Consider the following 24,638-nt stretch of genomic DNA (forward strand, 5'->3'; position numbering starts at 1 on the left):
CGTGCCAGGTCGACCTGCTGGGTTGTATAACAAATGAGCTTTTGCTGTCAATATCTTCTGTTATCTAGTCAAAGGGTCCTGAGAAAGCTCCTTTACTAAGTCAGTTCTGCTCTTCAGTACCCAAGGCTGAAGTGGTAACCTGGTCAGGGTGCCACGATAGTCCTCAGTGGTGACAATCATGCCTGTCTTAGTCACAACATGATCACAGCAGCTCTTATTAAAAAAGAAAACAACAAACATTTAACTGGGGATTTGCTTGTAGTTTCAGAGGCTTAGTCCATTATCACGGGGGCTGGCATGGCAGCATCCAGACAGACACGGTGCTGAAGCAGTAGCTGAGGGCTACATCCTGTTCTGCATGCAGAGAGAGAGAAACTGGGCTTGGTGTAGGCTTTTCAAACCTCACAGGCCATCCCCAGTGACACACTTCCTTCTACAAGGCCATGCAACTCTTAATCTGTCAAATCTTTTCTAATAGTTCCACTTCCTGGTGACTCAGCAATCAAGCATATGAGCTTATGGGGACCATTCTTACTCAAATCACCACACTATCCAAAAAACCTTGTCCTCAGAAGCCATGTGGCATACGTGAGCCCTGATTTTGTAGGCGAAAATGGAGGCTCAATGTCATCTGTTTTTTTGTTTTGTTTTGTTGTTGTTTTGTTTTAACCTGGGAAATCAAGTTGAGTGAGGAGAAATGCATAGATCTCACAATGATTCTGAGATGTTCTTCTTCACACAGAGATATTTTCCAGGGTCTTTTTCTCCAATCTCTGACTCTCCATATCACATGGAGCTAAACTTACCCAGGACATTCTCAAAGCCTTGTTTTGCTATTTGTCAGCCTCCATTTGTAAACTGCTCATCTCCAGGGGCCCCTTAGATGGCCTGAGGCCTGGGATCCTTCACTGGGCTGTTTTAAGTTGACACTAGGCTGAGGATTTCACTAAGGGCTATCTTTCCTTCAGGAAAGGCTTCTATAAGCAGATCTGGCAAATCACCTTCACATCCAGCTGAGGACACCCAACTGGGTCTTGACTGTCCAGGTGCAAATAGTTCCAAAAGACAACTTGTGGCTTAGATGGAGAGACCAGAAAACAACGAAGTCGTGTTCACAGTTGTCTAGTGACCACTCATGATCTCACAGCTAGCCCATGTGATTCATGTGTGATGTCCTTTCTGTCCATTCTCCACACACAATCTCATCTGTTTTCCTGGGGAAGGGGCTCTCAGAGAATATAAATGACATTGTTAAGCCTAAACAATACATATGAGCCATTTGTGTATAATTCTTTACCACAAGACAAAAAGAAAAAACAAGTCCACTTTGTGATATAGAAATCAGTCGTATAAGCACTTAGGAGAGAGTCTTTATTTTGTTTTCTAGTCAAGACATGAAGAAAATGGTTGCTGGTGATTATTAGACAGGTACCTCAGAGTTCTTCATTGACACCTTGAAACATTCAGAGACCATACTAAAGATTCCCTGGCAGGAGTGCTAAAAAGCAAAGATTGTGGAAGAATTCTAGAAAAAAAAAATGAAATTATCATTCTACTCCAATGAAAATAATAAGGGAAATCAGATCAAAAGATAACAAAGTAAAAACCAATATATAAAAAAAACAAAGTAGCTTTATATTAGAGGTACCACCAATGATGTCAGATTTTAATAAACAAATATAACAGGAGGACAAACTGAAGCAGAGAATGTACTTACAGGCAGAGTGACAGGAGGTGAGAGGTCAGAAATCAGGAAGAACAAAAACTGCTGGAATATTACTTCCAGATTGACCCTTTTAGTAGCTTGTCATGAAAGGGACAGGACCTTTCTGCTATTCAGTGATAGGGCTGAAAAGACGCTAACATGTTTTCCAGTTTTCCTGGCCTCTTGTTTACAGTTAGATGGAGTGCAGGGAGTCTTCAACTGGAAATGGTAAAACAAAAGAACAAGAAAGATGCTCACTGTAAGAAAGAGCCACCAGTGAAGGCCTGTTTCATGCTAATCCCACTTACGGGTCCTAATGACATCTCAACAGACAGGGAGGTACTGTGGTAATAAACAGCCACCCCTGCCCTATAAAAGCACCCTATGCAATGTGAGCACCATCAAAAGAGAACTTTACTATTTCTAGGATATTTCAAGCAAATCATTTTAGAATGGTTTCAATGAATTCTCTGTGGACAAAGGAGAACACGCTTAGCAGACTGTGGTTGGGTGATCCAACTAATTTTCCAAAGACCCAGGTTTGGATCCATCCAACATATAGGTGACCTTGGTTGTAAGACTTAGCCTCTCTGAACTATAGTTTTCATATCTGGAAAATAAATATTTAAAGTACCTAGTTGTTAGGATTCCAACCAGGGACAAGCAGCTGAGGTGCTATTTATCCAGAGCAGATTTGGCCTCCAGGTTCTCCCAGCATCTCTCAGTTCCTACCTGTTACAGGGCCTGGCTGGCATATCCTGCCCTCTACTCTAAGCTTTCCAGCCCAGGGGCTGGGCTTCCCTTCCCGCAGTGGCTCTCCACTATATAATCCAGACATTTTGGTTCCCTTCTCTGTGTCTGCATTTCCTCTCTCCTCTCTCTCTGTATATATGTCTCCCTTTTCTGTCTCCATCTGCAGGCGACTTCATTGACCAACTCCTGTGATGTTGGTGAACTCGCCCTCAGTTAACCTGCCTTTATATTTCAATTTGGCTTGAATTGGTGAATTTCATTGTGGAGAGAATACCTGTAAGGCAGTCTTAAGAAATACCTTAGGTCATATGTATTAATTAAAGTTATTTGTAAGTTCTGTGCTATATGGTATCAATTCATATTGTTACCAGGCTTTGAGCTTGGATTGTTTTAGTCAACGTTTTATCAAAGACATGAACCAAAACAGAGTCTAAGTCCTCATTAGATTACAGGAGACACAGGCTGGCAGCACAAGCTGATGGCTTCCATGGGCCCTGAGACCTCACAAGATTCAGAGGGGGTACCAGCGTTAGACAGAATGATTTCAGCAGCTAGAAATGCTGGACGAAGTTCATAAGGAAAAACTCACCAAGAATAAAGTTTTATATTTGCCCCTGGCTAAAAATGAAATTCCACAAAGACAGAATGAAGAAACAATCCAAGAAAACAATCTCTTAGAGGAATCCCAGTGTTCAAGAAGCTGGGCTGACCACCAGCTCACCAGAGTGGAAGATGACAGAGTTCTAGCAAGTAACCAAGGTCCAAGGGATTACAAGTACCTGGAATGGGAAGGGTAAATTGTGCGGCCCATGTGACAGTGTCTCTGTGATGGGTGTTGTGCCCAGTCTCTTGATAAGTTACTTCCTTTAGTCCTTTCAACACTTCTAAAATATTTTGTTACCCCTGTAGAGGAGAAGCAGCTCATTCAAGGTTTGATACCTTGCAGGTACGAAGATGTTCAAGCTCAGACAGCTATTTTAATCTTAGCTGACATACTATTATGATTGCTTTTAGTCAGTGGGAATAAAATAGCTAAATTCAAGCATTTGAAGGTCTGTCTTGTGGCGGAGGATCAGCCCTTTTCTGTGTGTTTGTGGATGAGAGTGAGTGTTCCAGAAGTATATACTACCTGAAGATGGAGGTGCAGGGGTAGGAAGACGAGTCTAAGCGACTGTGGAGTGTCATGCGTTTCATGGAAACAAACTACTTGCCAGGGCGTTGGCCAGCAGTTCATACTCCCTCAGTGCTTCACGGCTGCCTGGGCAACCTCAGCAACTTCTAGAGTTTCTAGAACTTCATTAGATTTGTCCTGGACAAATGTGTTAATTTGGACACATAGCCTCAAGCAGCAGGAACTCTTGACACTTTAGCTGGTCCTCAGGCCTGGTGGAAGGAAGAATGTGAAGCCCATAGATAGAACTCCCTGTCCAGTTCTCTCTTCCTCTCGGTTTTGTAGACTCTATCTTCTCTTATGGAAACCCAGCTTTTTTCAGGTAGCAGGAAACGAAGAGGCTGTCTATCTCCTCTATTAGATGGACAGCCTTTTTTTGTATCAAGGCAAAATAAACAGAACACTAACAAAAAATTCTTCACAGGTTAGGCACAGAGGTTGATCCAGTTAAAGTCTGAACCCCTAGTCCACCACCAGCTGGGGACATGGGAATGGGATAGAGTAAAAAATGGGAGGGCTTATGGGAACAATTCTGGTGGGTAGGTGAGGAAGCCTTCCTGCCCCAGCACAAAAGGATAGGAAGCTTGGCCTCAAGAGGTATTATAGATATCACAGGCTTGAAGTTTCTTGACTCAGTGTATGTAAATTTTGAACAGGAACTTCAGGGTGTTGGAATCTTTGGTCTTCCATGAGGATGTGAGCCACTTTTCTGAAAACAGTGGAGGGAGCTTTTTCTTTAAATGTGTGTGATGTGCTGGCCAGAACTGGGGTTGCTAGGTAGAGACTGCCTCAGGGTTAAAGGTATATCGAACATTCAGCGGAAGTAAGCAGCACCCAAGGAACTAGTTCAGATCCAACAGCACAGAGGACTGCTCTTACCAACTATCTCATTGATAAGTAGGTCTCTCTCCCATTAAGTTGGAATCGAAACAAATGCCTTGGGGCTATAGAGGTGGCTCAGCAGTTAAGAGTGTATACTTTTCTTGTTGATGACCCAAAGATTCCCAGAACTCATGTGGGGCAGCTCAGAACTGACTGTATTTCCAGTCCCTGAACCCTTCACCTCCAGCCACTGAAGGCACCTGCACTTATGTGTATGCACTGTCCCCTCTACACAACTAAAAAGAAACATTTCTCTGTATTGGCCATCCTCCAAAGCAATCTACGGATTTAATGCAATTCCCATCAAAATACCAACACAATTCTTTACAGACCTTGAAAGAACAATTCTCAACTTCATATGGAGCAACAAGAAAACCAGAATTGCTAAAATAGTCCTCTACAAGAAAAGTTCTGGAGGTATTGCCAAACCATACAAGAAAAAAAAAAAAAAAAAGCATCTTCAATAAATGGTGCTCGTCTAAGTCTAAGTGGATGTCTGCATGTAGAGAAATGCAAATAAGTCCATACTTATCACCCTGCACAAAAGCAAAGTCCAAGTGGATCAAAGACCTCAACATAAAACCAGACACACTAAATCTGTTAGAAGAAAAAGTGGGGAAGAGTCTTGACCTCATTGGCACAGGAGATAACTTCCTGAACAGAACAAAAACAGCACAGGCTCTAAGATCAACAATCAATAAGTTGATGAAACTGAAAAGTTTTTTGTAAAGCAAAGGACACTGTCATCAGAACAAAACAACAGCCTACAGACTAGGTAAGGATCTTCACCAACCCTATATCTGACAGAGGAATAATATCCAGAATATATAAAGAACTCAAGAAGTTAAACATCAACAAATCAAGTAATACAATTGAAAAAGGGGGCACAGAGCTAGATAGAGAATTCTCAACAGAGGAATACTGAATGGCAGAGAAACACTTAAAAAAAAATGCTCAACATCCTTAGTCATCAGGGGAATGCAAATCAAAATGGCCCTGAGATTTCACCTCACACCTATCAGAAAGGCTAAGATCAAAAACTCAAGGGATGACACAGGCTGGAGAGGATGTGGAGAAAGGGGAACCCTTTTCCATTGCTGGTGGGAATGTAAACTTATACAACCACTTTGGAAATCCCTCTGTGCTTCCTCAGACAATTAGGAATGGTGCTACCTTAAGATCCAGCTATCCCACTCCTGGGCATATATCTAAAATATGCTCAACCATCATACAGCAAGCACATTTGCTCAACTATGTTCGTAGCAGCTTCATCCATAATAGTCAGAATCTGGAAACAACCTAGATGTCCCTCAACTGAAGAATGGATACAGGGGCTGTGGTACATTTACACAGTGGGATACTACTCAGCTATTAAAAACAAGAAAATCATGAAATTTGCAGACAAACGGATGGAACTAGAAAAAAGATCATCCTGAGTGAGGTATCCCAGAAGCAGAAAGACACATATGGTATTAGACATACAATAAAGGATAAACATACTAAAATCTACAGTCCTAAAGAAGCTAAACAACAAGGAGGACACTGGGTGAGATGCTTAATTCTCATTCATAAGGGCAAACAGGATAGACATTGGAAAAGGGAGAAAACAGGGAACAGGACAAGAGCCTTCCACAGGAGGCCCCTGAAAGACTCTACCCATCAGGGTCTTGAAGCAGATGCTGATACTCATAGCCAAACTTTGGGCAGAGTGCAGGGAATCTTATGGAAGAAGGGGGAGATAGAAAGACTTGAAGGGGACAGGAGCTCCACAAGACCAACAGAGCCAAAAAAACTGGGCCCAGTGGCCTTTTCTGATACTGATACCCCAACCAAGTACCATGCATGGAGATACCCTAGAACCCCTGCACAGATGTAGCCCACAGCAGCTCAGTCTCCAAGTGGGTTCCCTGGTAAGGGGAACAGGGACTGCCTCTTTGATTACCTTCCCCTGATGGGGGAGCAATCTTACCAGGCCACAGAGGAAGACAATGCAGTCCTGATGAGACCTGATAGGCTAGGGTCAAAGGGAAGGGGGAAGAGGAGGACCTCCCCTATCAGTGGACTAGGGGAGGGGCATAGAAGAAGAGGGAGGGAGAATGGGATTGGGAGAAGATGAGGGAGGGGGCCACAGCTGGGATAGAAAGTGAATAAACTATAATAAATAGTAAATAAAAAATAGGTCAAATGTTTTATTTCTTTAAAAAAATTAAACATAATATTTTTTCAAACCTAGCTTTTCAAACACCAATTCTTTATTAATTCAGGAATAATCCAAAATAAAGAAACTTAATTTATTTTGTTGGGTCATTAATTCATTAATTTGTTCCCCCCCACACAAGTACTTTTGAACATCACTGTTTTAGACACTGTAGGAAAGACGGAGGTGGGGAGGTGGTAAAGTGAGACTCCCCCAGATTTCTCACCCACTTTCTCTTTGCTTAGAATATTTTCATCTCTAGCTTACCACTGTCGCTGTCTTCAGCCTATTTAATCCGTTGGCAGACACCAGCCACCCCTAACTCCACAAGAATCCAGAGATTTCACATTAGGAATGTTAGAATTACATTTGGAATTCTTTCCCTACGGTTGTGTTTAGCAAAATGAAAGCCACCCTGAGGGCAGCCATATTTGTTTTGTTCACTGTTCTGCTTTGAATGATGCCTCTAAATGAAGCAAGGAGTAAATTAAATTAGTTTGTTAGACATTTATTAAATGTATATATGCAAACATTGTTCTTAACACTGGAGAAACCACAGACAAAAACAAGAATCGTGTGTGCCCCCACGATGTAAAATCTTGCCTGCCGGTCAAAATTTTGATTTAATGACAGAAGAGTAGTGGGTCATCTCTCTACTTCCACCAAGAGGATCTGAATGCCAGTGGTCACAAGTGCTTTGAGTGTGTCACACAGAATGTGACAGAGTTTGGGTGGCACGGTTTTTGTTCGTTCCATCATTATGTGCTTGCTGGCTGTTCTAAGAGGGCAGCTGTCCAGTCACTGGCAAACCTTCATCTCCCATACTATTATTCAATAAACATCTCACAAAACGGAAGTGGATACGTGCTCTCTAGCTCTGTCATTCATAAATACTAGACAGACAGGGCCTCACAAGACAACCCAGTGGGGGCAAACATGAAGAGCACATGATTTTCAAGTGTACTGAGGGGTGAAGATTATCCTTGGTGACTGACTTCTTAGCCTAGGCAAGAGTGACCATCATGACCTTTGTTGTTGGTTGTGGAACCTTGGCTTCAGATTCCTGTTTATGCAAAGGCCTTACCATCAATGGCAATCATGCTACAAGAATTTAGTTTGGAACTTTTCCTGGAGTTGCAAAAGGAAGCAAGACTGATGAGTTTTGAGAACAGTGAAGGCTCCAGAAGAGAACATATAAGGAACTCTGAGGACTTTATAAAAGGAGCTCCCAGATAGCAAGAAGAACATCTTCCTAGGGTAGGAGGTGAACTTTGAATAGTGAAAAGCAGTATTGGATAGGTGGAGAGCTGGGAGAGTCATTGGTAATAGAGGAAATGGTTATGATCAAGAATAGAGACAGAAATACTATCATGAATATGAATCTCAACTAGCACTTGACTTCAAAGCCTGTGGAAAACCCAGTGGAAAGTCTTCTGGGGCTCTCGTTTGGGGTCTGAAGAAGTCCCTCAGAAGGATGTGGCAACTGTCTCACCCGCTTACACTCATGCAGCACAAGCCAGTCTTTGAACAGATTGTTAGGTCAAGCTCCCACATGTGTCTGTGCAACTGGAAATAACTCCCTGCCCCTCCCAAAGCTGGATAGGGTTTGCAGTAGAAATGCATCAGTACAATAAGTTGGTTTGCCATCTTGTCCCAGGGGCCACCACACTTAGACTGGCGGCTTGAATGAGAAGGCCCCCACAGGCTTATAGTTTTGAATGCTTAGTCCCCAGTTAGTGGGAAGAATTAGGAGGTGAGGCCTTGTTGGAGGAGATGTGCTACTGGGAAGAGGCTTTGAGGTTTCAGAAGCTCGCATTAGGCCAAGCACGTCTTGCTCTTCTCTCTGCCTACGGATCAGATTCCTGCTCAGCTACTGCGTGCATGCCACCGAGATCCCCACCCTGGGTGACAACGGACTAAAGCTCTGAAACTGTAAGCAAGCTTCTAATTAAAAGCTTCCTTCTATAAGTTGCCTTGGTCATGGTGTCTTTTCACAGCAACAGAACAGTGACTAAGAAACAGTGGCCCTGCTGTCAGTTATCCTCAGGGCAGACTCTGAAATCTCATCTAATCTGTTCATACAATCTACAATCTACAAGCTGCTGAGTCATTTCACTGGAAAACACCTATAGCAACTCTTAATGATAAGAGCAGACTTGATAGCTACATCTTACTAACAGCAATGTGGTAAAACTGGAAACCCATTCATGTCATAAGGAAGGTGGGTAGAGGCACTGTCCCCTGGAAATGACAAACAAGCCAGTTCACTGGATGAATGGAGGCTGCCATAGGAACATAAGTTAAGACATCTTAGAAAGCACCATGAATGCCCCCCCCCCAAGTCCACTGATAGGGGAGGTCTTCTTTTCCTTCCTTCTGATCCTAGTCAATTAGGTTTCCTCAGGAATGGCTGCATTGTCTTCTTCTGTGGCCTGGTAATGCTGCTTCCTCCCCAGGGGGAGGTAATTAAAGATCAGGCCAATCAGTTCATGTCATAGACAGTTTCTGTTCCTATTACAGTGGAACCTACTTGGATACTGAACTGCCATGGGCTACATCTGTGCAGCCTGCAGAGGGTGGAGGAAAGGAAGGATTGGGACGGGAGGAGGGAGAGAACCACAGGGGGGGATACAAAGTGAATAAAGTGTAATTAATAAAGAAAAAAAGTGAGAAGGAAAACAAAACAAAAAACAAACAAACAAAAAAAACAACAAAAAAAGCACCATGAACAACACATGTAAAGAAAATGTTTTATTTAAAGTGTTAAATACCATCACCAGAATGAATGTGATTTACAGCAGTCAGTGTTTGGTACAGGACTAATCTGCCCTCCCCCCCATTTTCCCCACTGGAATTCCCTTTACTTGAAAACATTCTATGTACAGGGCAGCAACGGTCACTGGCATAGTACTATTTACACGACTTAACCACAAGTTGAGGTGCAGACATGTGAAAATTAAAAAAAAAGTACACCAACTGTTAAATAAATACTGCATAATGACAAGTATGTACAAATATTCCACAGTCATGTCCTTCTTATTAAAATTAGAAATAATTTGTATAGGAATATGCAGAAAAGATTACGTGACTGCATTTTAGTGTCAGGAAAACGGTAAACGTCTATTCTAAGGGACAGCATAGACACTATCGGTCTATCAAACCAAACTGCTGCTGGTACACAGGTGTCTAAATTACTTCAATAAAATTGTGTTCCTTCTTTACACACCTTCACCTGGGTCCACCATTGGTCTCAGAAAATCAAGACACAATCTCAGTGTAGTTCATTTTGCACCACATAAAGAGAAGGCATTTTGAGTGGTAACTCATTTTAACTTTTGCACCATATCAAGCATGACAGTTTTCAATGGTCAGCACTGAATAAAAAAAGAGAAACAAAGAAAAAAATATATATTTTTTGTGCATGGCCTCCATTTAAACAAATGTGATGTAGATGGATTTAAAAAATTATTGCAGGAAGTTAAAACCAATCTTTGAGGATTATAATCAAAGCACATGTAAGAAACAGAAAGATGGTTTACTACCTTGACCAGTGACATTTCCTGTGATTAGGGACCTTGAGAGAAATTGGACCTTGCAGCACCACCCAATGGGAGGAACTGCCCGCAAACCAAAGGTGGGGTTTTGACTTGAGGGATTTGCATGTAGACTTTTGGTGATGGCATCAAATAGCTATTAAGAGGCATATTGACTTTCCTCGAGTCACCTAAAAATTGGAGCTTTAAAATTGTTGCAAATTTATGTTTACTATATTTCTTTAGAAATATAATTTGTGAAAAATTGAGTTTTACTACAGAAAAATGAATTAATAAACAGCCCTGTGTTTCAGGGCTCCACATATTTAGCAGTGTTTCTATTCACATAGTAAATGGAAATCAGCTAAAGAAACTGCTTTAACGAATTAAAAAACAAACAAACAAAACCTAAGACCTACAAATAATACTTAACCCCCTGTATGAATAATGCTGGTGCTAAAAACAAATTTGTTAGACATTACAATGCCACATGATTTTAGGATTTTCCTGTAAACTGAATTTTTAAGGTGAAAAAAATTACCATGCACTGTACAAGAAACTGCAAATGTTCAAATATCTTCTTTGTCAAATACGTGCTGACTTGCTTTGTGTCCCAAGTCATGTTGCAAAATCATTTCAACATGCTTGAAATAAAGAAAGCTCTCGAACAAATTTGAGAAATCCATAAATTCAGATGCATCGGTGGCTCTGAATCAAATATGGGCTATAAGAGGGTCAGGTCAAAGACTTGTGTTTTAGTAGAAGGTTCACTCAGGAAGGGAGAAAGGAAAGAAACGGTTAAAAGTGGGAGAAGAAAAATGAGAGAGAAAAGAGGAAGATGTGAAAAATTTGCACATATTGAACTTCATAAGATCTGTATATTTAACATGGAAATAAATTGAATATATTATACTTATTGTCACATAAAGAGAATTTTAAGTATCTTCTAGAAAGTATTTTTCTTTGTAATGTCTGCCAAAACACAGACTATGATTAAAGAATAAACATGGTGTGTCTTTGTATCACCCTGTTGCATTCTCTCCCATTTTAAAACCATGCACTAGTGAAATTTATTTTTAAAAATAATATAAATTGTTGAAAATGGCTGATTTTTATTCTTTTTTTTTTTTTTTTGCAAGTTGCAGCCCCGAGAAAATAATTTAAATATTCAGCTAATCTGTGTCCATGCAGAAAAAGTTTCTTTAATTTCATTCAGTACAGTGCAGTCACAGAATTTTGATTTTGTGAGTCCGACACATCTTGGCCTTAGTGAGTGGCATGCCTCCTGGAGCAGCCCAATCTACCCTTCTCCCTGCTGCTGCAGCCCCTCCAGGAGCCGTGGCCGACCCTGCTCCCAACCACTTCTTTGGTCTCTTGCTTTTCACCTGATGCTTCCTAGGACTTTGATCCGTGGCCTGTAGTGTGGCTTAGTGGCTGTAGAGCTCCATTTCTGTGGCATAACAGGGCTTGGGGGTCAGATAAATGAAGAAAACCGATAAAAATATAAAGGTGCCATTGAAAAGGGCTGACTGATTCTTTGAGATTAATCCATGGCTTCAGATTGGACCAAAACTCGAGCGTCACTGACCTCTAAACCTGACAGTTCTTCACAGCTCTGCTCTGTCACCTGAGGGCCTCTGCTAGGGCACAATGTGCAGGACTTCCTCTGAGAACACAGGATCACTTTGTATCCCTAGACGTGGGCTCCGAAGACGCAACATCAAGCATGCAGGGTTACCAGGGGTTTCAACCTGTGCATTTTCTTCTGTTTTTGTATCGCTGGTTGTTGTGACAACAGTTTTATAGTTGCTATGAGCGAGAGTAAGAAGGTCCGGTAGAGCTTTCCAGAGAAGACTGGGAAGCCCTTCTTGTCAGAGGCGCCAAGGTTGGATCTACTAGGGAGGAAGGAGGGAAGAGTTTGAACCATCCAATCACCATGTTGGATAGTTCCAGTTCGTCTAAGAGTATCTGGGCCACTCCCATAAAGGATTTGTGATCCATGCGACCATAGTCTCCCCAGACAATGATCTGTTGGCAAAATATAAGTAACATTAATATAGATATGCGTATCACAGCAGATGAGCAAGCCATAACTAAAACAGAAGAACAAGTTCAGCGGATATGCTGCGCCCAAGGGTCAAGGTAAGTAGCAGTGTCTGATTAATGGCAATATTGCCTTTACCTCCCAGAAGCCAGGTTATATTGGGAAAACTGCACATTACTGTTATGGTCTGAAGCCACACGGGGAAACTGAGCTGGTGTATAACCCAGCTACGGCAAAGTCTACGGCAAATTCTCCTATAAGGGGAACAGCAACCAGCACAGCTTTCCAGCACTGGCCACTGCTTTGCTTACAGAGACTCTCAGCTGTGAGGAACAGAAAAGAATTCAACAGAAGAGACAGGCTACCTAAGGTCTGGCCTCACGAAAGTCCTTTCCTAAGTCACAGGTCAGCAGTGAGTACGCACCTGTAACACCTTTCCCTGGGGGCTCTCTTCAAAAGATAAGAGCTGCTGATACAGGGGCTCCAGCGTCTTTCTTGCCACCTTGGTTTTCTTTTTGGCTATGCAGACTCCATTGTCTAAAAGATACACCTTGACATACGGTGCTTGGGAGAGAAAACAGAGCAAGTAATGACCATGGCTAAGAAATGCCCACTTCATGGGGACAAGAATAACTTCATTGTCACTGAAGGGCTAGTGGCGCTCTAGCCACTGGCCTGCCTTCTACTCAACACCACAGTGGACACTTGTCAGCCATTCTGATTAAGTATGCTGACATAGCCTTTGAGGGTCTTTCCCCCACATCTTTGTGTATAGATTAAATGTTGAATGAAATAAGGTACAATGCTTCCAGTCACTAACAAGATTCAAGAGCAATGTCTTAGTCCTTAAATTACCAAAATTTTGATCTCATTAAATGTGAGAAATGAGGCTATTTTATTCACCCACTCGTATAGCTCATTTATCATGCAAAGACATTTATTAACTGGTGATGGTGTAAGTAAGTTCCAAAGTAGCTGAGAAGGAGCTCACCAGACATTCTATGACTACAACCTTATATGACAGACACTTTATGAAAACCATTATTCCCACATGTCACATGCTGTTAATACGGTGAAGGAGTCAACTACAGTACAATTCCAAAGTGATGCAGTCAGTAACACACACTTTATTACAAAACTCCTTCAAGGATTGAGGACTCGAGAGAGAAATGCAAAATCTTAAGTCAGTACAGGTGCTGGGGATAGGGATATTTTAAGAATTCACAGCTTGATGTACTGGATCTACTGATCACTGCACAACACAGTTAGAGTCTGAGCCAAACTACTTGGATTAGAAGGATGCTTCCCGCTGAGACACGTGGCATCAAGTGATGGCAGAGCCGCCTACATACTGCAGGAATGAACAGTCACCTTAGAGCAGCCAGCACTCACAGGCTTATGGAGCGGGATAGATTTAATCTATTTTTCTTCTAATTCCTGAACTTGAAGGAGGACTAAGAAAAATACTGAAGGTCCAGGTGAACTTAAGGATGACATAAAACCACAGCTAACTGGAAGACACACTGCTAGTGCACAAACCGTAATAACGCGGCTAAGTCAGAGATGGAGGTCTCAAGTATGCATGCTCCCTTCCAGGCCCCTGGCTCACATGCAAACTGCTTCCATCCCCGAGCAGCACGACCATGGAGTTATCCACCCCACCCTGATTAAAAAGATTTCAGCAAAGAAAGATAACCTTTATATCGAAACAACACAGACCACGAGAAAGAGCAGAAAAATATCTTCTGTTTTACCTGGCAGTGTCTTGGAACCTGGTTTTACAACAAGGCCGCGAGCCCGAATGATTTCTACCTCCAACTGTCCCTTTTTGTCCATCATTCCCACTTGAATGTCACCTGGTGGCACACAGCGAAGACAATAAGAGTTAGGAAAAATGCTTGTGCCAAAGACATTCCCTAGATGTATTAAGTCCCAAGACACATTCTCTAAGATGTCAATGTTTTCAGTGATGCCTTCCTTTAAAAATGACCAGACATTACAAAAGAAAACACTAAGAACATCTACTGTTAAAATCTAGGACTCTTCATTCTTGCTAGTAATCCTGTTAAAAATAGCATGAAATTGGGGGAAATGTTATTTTCAATAGTCTAAAGGACAAAAATGAAAACATGAGACAGAAATTCTTACCCATCGCAGGAGTAGCCAGTGTCTGGCGTCCCACCAGCTGAGCAGGGCCCAGGCCATCAAGGAAATCGCTGAACTGGCTGTCAGAGGCCAGGCGGACACCAGGGAAAATCAGACTGAAGGCAAAATGACATATGTGATTAAATCTTCAACCTTCTTTGCTTTCAAGCAAGCTTGAGTTCCCTGCTGGCCTCACTGGTGTGGTGGGGCTAAGACGCCACTGACATTTATTGGACTCCACCAATCCCACACCACCTCCCATAATTCTCAGTCCAGCTTATGTTCTACAGCCTCCCACACACCTGCCACACCAAGCAGGCTTCTGCTCATTCTTCCCTTGCTTGGTCTAGGGGAGAGGGGGCAGGAGAGATCATTTCTGTCATGCATGCTCAGTCCACACTGAGCACTTATTCCAAAGCATGCTTTGTCATGTTTAATGCTCTTAGATAACGTCTATTATTTTTCTTTTTACAGGTGAAACCACTTCTGGATCATTCCCATCGGCATGCAACCATACTGCCATGTCATCTTAGAAAAGAAAACACAGCCCCTCTGACTACACTCTTCCTGCAGCCCACACCCCACTTCTTTCCCTGCACCCTTGCAGGGGTGCTTCATTCCCCCTCTTTTTTATTTTTTCTTTTAGAACTCTAATCAAATGCTTGTTTCAAAATCCCCAAATTTCTCTACTCAAAAGTCAGCCAATGACTTCAGTAGTAAATTCTGTGGTCATTGTTCTGTCCTCATGGAAGTGAGCAGATGAGCACAATTAACCTGCCCCTATTCCCTGAAAAATTTTTCTATATCACTTCCTGGAGACTCTGGGATCCCTCTCTCTCTTGCCATTATGTCTTTCTCTCTGCCAGTTGTGTCACAAAACACCCAAACTCCATCTTTTACCTCTTATTTTTCCATGTGTTTGAGTTCCCCGGAAATTTCACCCCACTTAGTGGCGTCTGTGAAATACTGGCTGGCACAGAGCATCCCTGGGTTAGCCTTGTGCCCTAGGCTATGCTTTCATTCCAACAGCTTAGTTGGCTAATAAGATATCTATTGAGCATCTGAAAGTTAACCTGTCCCAAACTGACAAACTGAAATCTCCTCACCAAAGATAGGCAGACAGACACACACACACACACAAACACACACTTCAGAAAATGCTATCTTTCAAACACTGTCTTTCAATTGCTCAGCTGTGCACTCATCTTTCATCTGTCATGTGGAAGTCCTAACCCACAGCGTGCCTGTGTTTAAAATGTTCCACAGCACAGATGTACATCAATGAAGGTTACATTAAGTCACAAGGCGTTGTGGGGTAGGGATAACATCAATGAACGAGGCAGCAAAAGAACACTTGGAAAATGGAGGAAAAGGCTGCAGGAGATGTAAGATGCCCAGGAGCAAGAAAGAGAACTTCTTGTAATCCAAATCCATTAATATCTTCATCTTGAATTTTCAGCCTCTAAATTTTGGGAAAACATTTTTTTTTGTTTGTTTCAGCTACATAGCCATCATGTATCTTATCACATATCCAATGGTCTAGTGTCAAAAAAGATGGACAATGTGAGCTCACTAACGTTACCATTCTGGACCAAGTCACCATTATGTTTCTGCTGCAATACCTTAACACCTACGGAATGGCTTTCCTCTTGTACCCATCAGCAGTCAGAGTGATTTGATGAAGTTAAAGCCACTCCACTCATGTTAGAGTAAAATCTTATATGTTATAAAACATACAAACTCATTCACCCTCACCCCACACCCTTGTCCCTCATTACACTGTCCCTTCCTTACACAGGCCACAGCCCACTGCTGGAGGCAAACTCTCTGTATAGTGCTCAGCTCTGCTTCAGCTTGGAATGTCCTTCCTCAAACACAGCTGCTTTTGGGGCACAGTTACACATGCTGTTTGCCTCCCTTATGGGAAATCCTACCCTCATCCTCTCATTTATTTTTAAAGTCATTGTTACTATGTTTGATAATAGTTTGGATATTGTGGCCCAAACACAGCTGAAATGCATTCATCATGTAAGCTCTTCATAAACTCTAAGAAAGAGAACCAACAGGATGGCTCAGTGGGTAAAGGCTCTTGCCAGCAAGCCTGAAGGTTCAAGTTCAATCTCCAGGGGTTACATGGCCAAAGATGAGAATGGACTCCAGCAACTTGTTCTCTGATCTGCACATACATGCCACAGCATGACATTCTCATTCCTCTCTCTCTCTGTCTTTCTCTCTCTTTCTCTCACACGTGTACACACAGCAATAAAATTAAGGGTAATAAAAATTAAAACAAAAATCTAAGGAAGTAAGTGGATTCATTTCTTCAGAGATGGCCTATGCATAGAAGAGATGAAAAGTACTGAAATAAGGTCTTAAGAGATATTTAGTTGAACCTCTCTCATTTATTTTCCTTGCCTTATTTTATCCTCAGCACTTATGTTACCCAATTTACCATACGTTTGTTAGTTTCCTTATAAATTTAATTTTTTATGAAGTCTATCTTGTCTTTTGGCCTGGATGGAGGTGGGTTTTGCTTTTGTTTGGTGCTCAACCTTCAGTTCTTAAGGCCAAGCCTAGAGTACTGACGACAATCCTTCATGTTAGGAATGGTATGTGATTTACCCAAAAACTAAAGCTCCAGAAACAAAGAAAAGAACCTTGATCTCCCCTTGCTAACTTGGTTCCCATGATTCTGAAGCCCACTATCTTAAGTTCTGATTTGATTCGCTTGCGTGATTTACACTTCCAACTCACAGCACACTGTCTGAACACTAAGAAGTAATATTTGTTGAATGAATTTATGAGTGTTCACGGCATTTCTTCAATAAGATGGTAAACATCTGAAATGGAAGTCATACTTGAAACATTTTTATATCCCCAGCAGCTTCATAATAAGATCATAAACTTGTATGTGGGAACCATGAGGTAAATACTTTTACAGTCCAGGCAACGATTCACAAAGACTCAGAGCACATTTATCTTCACTCTTCCTTCAAAAAGAACACATTTCTTTATTACGCTGCCCTGAGGCACTGCATGCCTGCCTTTCACTCCTTTGAACTTCCTTGAAGATCAGCAAATCTAGGTTTTTTTCCTCTTCACCTCAAGTCTCACAAAGTCCACCTGTTTATAGAGCCCTATTTAAAAACCGCACAATTCTGTTCCTCTCCTTTACTTATATAATCATGTTGGACAAAATGTCATTAGCTTATGTGATTAACGGTAAGCCGGAAGTCCTGGCAGTCTGGCACCTGTAAGCTGGCCACAGTGTCTGAACATGGCACACTTCCGTGACAATGGCAGGTTGTGCCCAGGTCACTTTCCTCTCCTGAGACCCTTTCCCTAAGTACACTGTTTGAGATAGGCCTATCCCATGCTCATAAACCTTTCCAAGTGTCTCACGGTAGTGTTCAAAGTAAAGCTATACAGAGAAAAAGGTTTACCAGCTTTTTGTTGCTATTGCCTTCGGCTGTTGTTTCACGTCATTAAATTATATAACTTTCAGTGTATAAAACCAAATATAAATAAGAATTCTAAAATTTTCAATAGCATCTCTTCAACATATCAAAGATTTTTTACATTAAAACTATTTTTAAATTCTTCTGTGATTGGGTGTTCTTTTTTCCCCATGCACTTGTCTCTCCACCATGTGCAGGCAGAGCCTGTGGAAGCCAGCAGACAGCATCTCATCTAGAACTGTAGTTACAGCTGTGAGCCACTATGTGGGAACTGGGGATCAAACACATTCTTGGAAAAGCTGCAATCGGTGCGCTGAACCTCTGAGCCATCTCTCCAGCCCCAGATCAGAGATTTCAGAAACCAATACTGCCCACCTGGTACATATCCCTGTGGTTTTGGTTATTATTTCAAGCTAGGATAAACTATTTTATTTGTAGGTTGAGAGCCACACCTTAGCATCTTGTCATAGAGGTGAAGCACTTTATCTCCTCCGAGTTATTTCATTCAAAATAAAATGCCAGACATGCCAACAGCTCAGTGGAGGGTGAAACAAATTCACAGGAATCAGCCAGAGAGGATGGAAATGGACTGTGAGTCCCAGAGTTAGCTCTTGTGTGAGCAGAAAGAGGGGAGTCTGCATGGTTGGGGCCCCACTCACTTTCCCTCTGAGCTGTAGCTGTTCATGCTGCCATCCGTGGATTCCCGGCTGGCCTGCCGCGTCATCCAGTTCCTCATCTCCACTGCCAGCCCGGTTTCCGTGCTTCTCTGAACAGTGCTCCTTAACTTTTTACCTCCCGCTTCTGCAGAGACAGAAATTCAAAGGCATCACAGTTTTGTCACCACTGCCTTTTTACAGGACAGGACAGCCAGAACCCAGAGACTGCCAATGTGAACAACTGCACAGGGGCAGAGTTCTCAATGCTACACAAAAAGGGATTTTAAACCTTCTGAAACAAGGTCTCCTGAGTGAGCAGCACGAAGTTCCACCATTTATTTCCACTTGAGTGTTCAAACCATTCACACAGGAAACAAAAAGTTTCAATCCAAGAATAAAAAAATAAGCTTGCTTTTACTGTAATACTTTATCAGATCAACTTATACCTCTTCATTTGGTTTTTCATTGTAATTCGAATGTAAAATTAATTCATACCTATGCCCCCACCCCCGCCCCCGCCCATTCCTTTAGTCTTAATGAAAGAAACAGGCCTTTGTATTACTTACAAAGAACCAGATGCTGAGGGATACTCAATTTTTAGCTTTACCTCCTACAAAAGATTTTTAGGGCAGTGGATATGAAAAAGAAAGAAAGCTATACAAAAGGGATAGCCCTACTTGACGACCAGTTTCCATCTGTTGATAACTTCCAGTCGATTGTGTAATGTAAAAGTTCCTGAAGTATAAGTGAAGGATTGTTTAAGTTCTTGGCCTTGGACAGTGAGCTCCAATGTGTTTGCACCTAGTGAAGCTTACCACAGAGGGCCACCAAGGGACCAGAGCTGAGGCAGCCAACTGCGCACATGCCAGAGCAAAGCCACGCTGTCTGGAGAGACCTGAGCTTCAGGGAGGGAGTAGGATTTGAGCTGGGCTTGAAAAATGGGCCAACTGGGACTACAGAAAAAGAACACTGTGTCTTGGGCAAGAGACACTGCACAGACAAAAGAGCAAAACCGGGAGTGACCATGTGGAGAAAAGGAAGGGCCACACAGAGCATGTGGAGGAGTGGTGGGAAGCGGGGTGTGCGTGAAGAGCCCACATCTCGAAGAGCCCAGCTTGTTGGAATTTTGAAGGTCTATTCATTTGCTTCTTGGTAGGCTTACATTTTTCTTCACACTGACTATATCAACGCCATTAGCATTTGGAGATAAACAGCCATAGGACATGCTCTTTCAGCAGATGGTACTACAAGTTCTTTTAAACGCTGTTGGTGCTACTGATGTGATGAGAATCTTTCACCAAGCTTCTGCTTTGAAACACTGCTTTAAATTTCACTCATTTCTCATTTCCAGCTTTGGTACATATTAAAATGCTTTAGAGTAGACACAAATACACATTATAACTGATCTCCAGCTAATCAAAAGATGCTGTTTTGGATGAGTAGCAAACATGTTATACTGATCAATGGTAAGAAAACGTAAGGTTTCCTGTACCAATGCAGGAAAAGTTCTTTATCGTAGAAGAATGTTGGTCTATTGACAGGATGCGATTCTTTTCACCAACCTTCTCATATTTGTTGCACTTTGAAACACTTGACTAGAAATAACCTTAAAAAAGCTTCCAGTGGAATAAGTGACTTCAGCAGGGCTCACCAGTGGAGGCTACCATGAAAAGTTACACCATGAAAAAGATGTATGAACCAAACAAATCAGTCCACAATTAATTCTAATTGTTAAGGGAAGAAAAGGATCCTTCAACATGGAAGATGGAACCACCACTATCTTAATTAAGTCATTGGTAACTGAAAAATGGGGATACCTTATACCCCTCTTGATATAAAGCATACAGAATCACCTATCAAGTTGTTCTGGACAAAAATGTATAATCTGTTTCTAATCGAGTCTTCCAGTTTTTGAAAAATACAGAAGGTAACAAGACACATAACATGCACATATGATGAAGCTAGACAAAACCCAGTTGTGGGATTTTATTCAAGACAATTGGCCCAGTCTCCTAACAAGGTAACACCATGAAAACAAGCAAACCAGGTAAGGTAACCTGCTAACTTAAAAGACAGCAAGGAACACATGTAGCCCATGCAGTTCAGTCTCTAAGTGGGTTCCACAGTAATGGGGACAGGGACTGTCTCTGACATGAACTGATTGACCTGCTCTTTGAGTACCTCCCCCTGAGGGGGGAGCAGCCTCACCAGGCTACATAGGAAGACAATGCAGCCACTCCTGATGGGACCTGATAGACTAGTATCAGAGAGAAGAGAGAAGTCCCCTATCAGTGGACTTAGAGAGGGGCATGAGTGGGGAAGGAGGGAGGGTGGGATTAGGAGGGGAGGAGGGAGGGAGCTACAGAGGGAGCTACAAGTGAATAAACTGTAATTAATAAAAATAAATTAAAAAAGACAGGAGGAAGATATAATCAAGACAGTGGCCTTGGGTGTATGGACTTTGCCTTGTTAGTAAAACCAAAGTGAAATAACTCATTTTTAACAAAGTCCTATCTAGGTAATTTTAGGACAAGTAGGGAAAATTTGAATACAGATTGAATATTAGGTGAGATGAAGAAGCTGGTAAACTTTTAGGTGGATTATGATACATATTATAATTTCCTTACTATTAGGAGATATGTGTTAAACATTTGGATGCAAAATCATCTATTATCTGCAATTTATCTTTAGATGGTATAGAAAGACAAAACAAATATACACATGCATTAAGAGAGTATTTTAAAAAAGATCAGGTGTCAGAGTTGACTGATCTATTCATCAATATAATGTTATACCACCTGTATGTGTGTCTGTGTGGTGCAGGCATGTATGTGCATGTTTGCATATGTATGGACACGTGTGTAGTTGCGCATACATGTGGCAGCCTGAGGCTAATCTAGGTAGTCTTCCTCTGCTGCATTCCATCTTCCTCACTGAGACAGAGCCTCTCAGCTGACGATTAGCCATCATGAAGCTCTAATTACATGTAGCATATAATTGCAGGCAGATCCGTGCCTTCCCTGACATTTACGATGTTTCTCCATGCCGAGGATCCAAATTCTAGTTCTCACTCTTGTGTAGCAAGCCCTTTACCCTGTGACCCACCTTCCCAGTCCCTAATGTTTTATTTCAGAGTGATCTCCAAATAGCTACATCACAAAGTAGTCTGTTTTCCCCCTCAGAAATGAACAGAACACGAGATGGATAGGAGTAAGTCTGTGTGACGGCTGAGTTCCCGCTTTAATATTCATATCTTTAGCACTGCCCCAAGTGAACAACTGTCACCACCTGTGACATGTTTCAGTGGCTCTGAGACGTGGGATGAGGATCTAGATACATACAGGGAAATGGCGTGTGGCCTAGGAAGGAACCAAGGTTCATGAAGACCTTGGGACACAGCCTCAGCAATTCCAAAGTCTATTGTTTTCTATTTAATCTGATACTATCAAACAATAATGACTTCAGAATATGCTGTTAGTGGGTGATGAGAACCAGACACCACTTGGCTAAGAATAACAACATTCAAAAACCAGGGGAGGAATGCAATCCTCTTATCTGCAATAGCTTTATTCACATATCCTCTTCATAATTTTGAAAATCCCCACTCTTAACACACAAAGCGTCAGAGGGCCCAGCTCACCACAAGGTTCCCTACAGCCACACAGCAAGTGACAGGAGTAGAATACGTACGCAGGTGTCAGACTCGGCTATTCATTAATTTCCTGTTAGAAAATAGTTAACTGCCTGGGCATTTGTGCAGTTGGCTGTGAGATGATACCAAGAAGCCCCTTGAGAAGGAGAATGGTGGACTAGGAAGAATCGGAGCTTCAAACCAGTCGGCCCTGGTGTCAAATTGCTTCTCTACGCTTAACAATTTGTACAGCACTGAGCATGTCACGCCTTGGGGCTATGTTTTCAGACTTTGAGACAGTAACACAATCAGCAGGGTGCTGGTGAGGGTTAAGGTAAATGAACATTTACAGAGCTTGGAAGGGCTTCAGCCAAGGCAGGGCTCTAAGTTCCAGATGGGGAAGAGGGTCGGCATTCTGCCGAGTCTTGGCCACTAACTGGGTGGTTGTATGCACCTCTAAGTCACAGAGCCTCTCTGAGTCTGGACCAGAGTATGAAAAGGCCAGGGAGAGGGGAGCACATGAGGCCTGACATCTATTGTCTCTTCAAAGTATACATGATTAACAGCCTACACTGAGGAGGTATGTAACCCACTGTCACAGAATTAAAAGTTCCTAGCTAAATGACTATTTATAGTAGTCCTTAAATCTTGTCATTTTATATATTCCATGACCTGAAACATTTATAAATTTTCAGTACCATAAAAATCTTTATGTCACACTCATAATAAATCCAATTTAACTTAAATATAACACAGTATGGTGATTCATGTGCAATGTTCCAAATGGTGTGTCCTGTTTAGATTGCTATGCAGTCTAAAGGCTGAATCCATGTAACAGTGAAAGTCTGTGAGAGTGAGTGCAAACGAGGCTGGCAGTATTCTGTGCAGGTCCTGTTGATCATGTCACTCTACCTGGCAGTGGAATTTTGCTAATTGACTAAGGTAAGCTAATTAGTTGTTTAAAGGCAGGGAGATGAGCTGAATGGGCAGGTGTGACCGTTGCAGGCCTTTAGAAGAAGAACATTTTCTCTGGCTGGCTCCAGAAGAGGACATCAGAGAGAGCAGAATCACAACAATGATTCGTACCTTTGCTGGATTGAAGATGGAAAGGGGCATGTGTAAAAGGCATCACAGCTGCCAGCAGCTGCCGGGAGTGAGTCCTGGCTGAAAAGCAGCCTTATACCTGCAAGGAACTGGATTCTGCCACCAGTCTGAGTGCCCCCGGAAGGCCTCCAGGCAAGAGCTCGGCCAGTGCTCACATCTCTGGGCGCTCCACACAGTCATCCCGTGATGGGCTTGAGAGCTGGTTAAGTATGTGTTGGTTTGGGAGCTAACTGTTACAGCAGCACGTTATGATTCCTTTCTCAGATACATTTTTAAATGGAACATACATGAAGAGATTTCATTATGATTGTGGGGTAGACAATCAAAATTGTTAGCAATTGTTAGGTGTGCTTTTTAAAAGTGAACACTATCCACATGCACAGATACATATGCATAGCATATTAAACAACACACCGGCAGTAAGTCCTTGAACTAAAGCCCACGTTGGGTTGTGGCTGGGACCTTAAGCTACTCACTTGGGTGTACTGTATTTCAGGCAATTGGGGATGATGCCTACAGGTAAAATCAAGTTCTTCAATTGCCAAATACCACAGGCAGAAGGCAGCTCAACAGGAGGCATCCTCATCATCCTGCTCTGCTTACTCTCATGTCTCATTTACTTGGCGTTCCTTGTATTCAAAGAAAGCCACTTGATTAAAAGCCCAAAGTGTCAGTTTCCCCTATATCAGAAAAGTCTTCAAGTGCCTGGACAACAGACGGCAAAAGAGCCTCACTGCTACTCTCCTGGAGGCCATCTTACTGCCCTGCCTGAGACAAGGCTTGACCTGTGACACCAAGCTAAATTTCATGGTGATATCATTTAAACCCTAGATGCACACACATTACCATGCTTTACTTATATGTAGGAAATCTCATCAATGTAGTCAGAATTATTCTGGCTTCATGGTTTTCTTGCCATCAATAGAAACAAGTTTTAGGATAGGCTGGAAAACTAGAATAGTCTTAACTTTTTTAGTGTAGACCACAACTCATGTGCTTTAAGTTAGTGAGACAATTTCTTATCCAGAATTACTCCTTTTCAAAGTGAGTATAATATAGAGAAGCCACCTGTATTACACAATAAAGGTTTTTTAAATATGAGACTAGAGAAATGGTTAAGAGCACTGGCTGCTCTTCCAGTGCTCAATTGAACCTGGGTTCAATTTCTAGGACCCACATGACAGCTCACATCTGTCTGTAACTCCCAATTCCAGGGGATCTGATAGCCTCACACAGACATTCATACATGCAAAACACCAATGCTTGTAAAATAAAACTTAATAAATCAATAAAAATTTTAAAGCAATAAACAAGAAGTTCTCAAATGATTAATATATTTATGAAGTAATTTTGGGATCT

The 24,638-nt window shown here is 42.0% G+C and overlaps 1 protein-coding gene across 45 annotated transcripts in view; it reads right to left on the bottom strand.

Moving 5' to 3' along the window:
- Positions 1 to 9,446: 9,446 nt before the first annotated feature.
- Rims2 (regulating synaptic membrane exocytosis 2) overlaps positions 9,447 to 24,638 on the bottom strand; it is a 522,675-nt gene continuing 507,483 nt past the window's right edge. For all 45 annotated transcript variants that reach the window (XM_060389550.1, XM_060389547.1, XM_060389526.1 and 42 more), the window contains 5 exons: positions 18,548 to 18,689; positions 14,434 to 14,546; positions 14,040 to 14,141; positions 12,710 to 12,849; positions 9,447 to 12,269 (listed from right to left, as the gene is read on the bottom strand). In XM_060389550.1, coding sequence (XP_060245533.1) covers positions 12,051 to 12,269; positions 12,710 to 12,849; positions 14,040 to 14,141; positions 14,434 to 14,546; positions 18,548 to 18,689 — 716 coding nt within the window. In that variant the 3' untranslated portion in view covers positions 9,447 to 12,050. The remainder of the gene's footprint in view (positions 12,270 to 12,709; positions 12,850 to 14,039; positions 14,142 to 14,433; positions 14,547 to 18,547; positions 18,690 to 24,638) is intronic.

The sequence above is a fragment of the Meriones unguiculatus genome, chromosome 8, assembly GCF_030254825.1.
Source record: "Meriones unguiculatus strain TT.TT164.6M chromosome 8, Bangor_MerUng_6.1, whole genome shotgun sequence".
NCBI lineage: Eukaryota > Metazoa > Chordata > Mammalia > Rodentia > Muridae > Meriones > Meriones unguiculatus.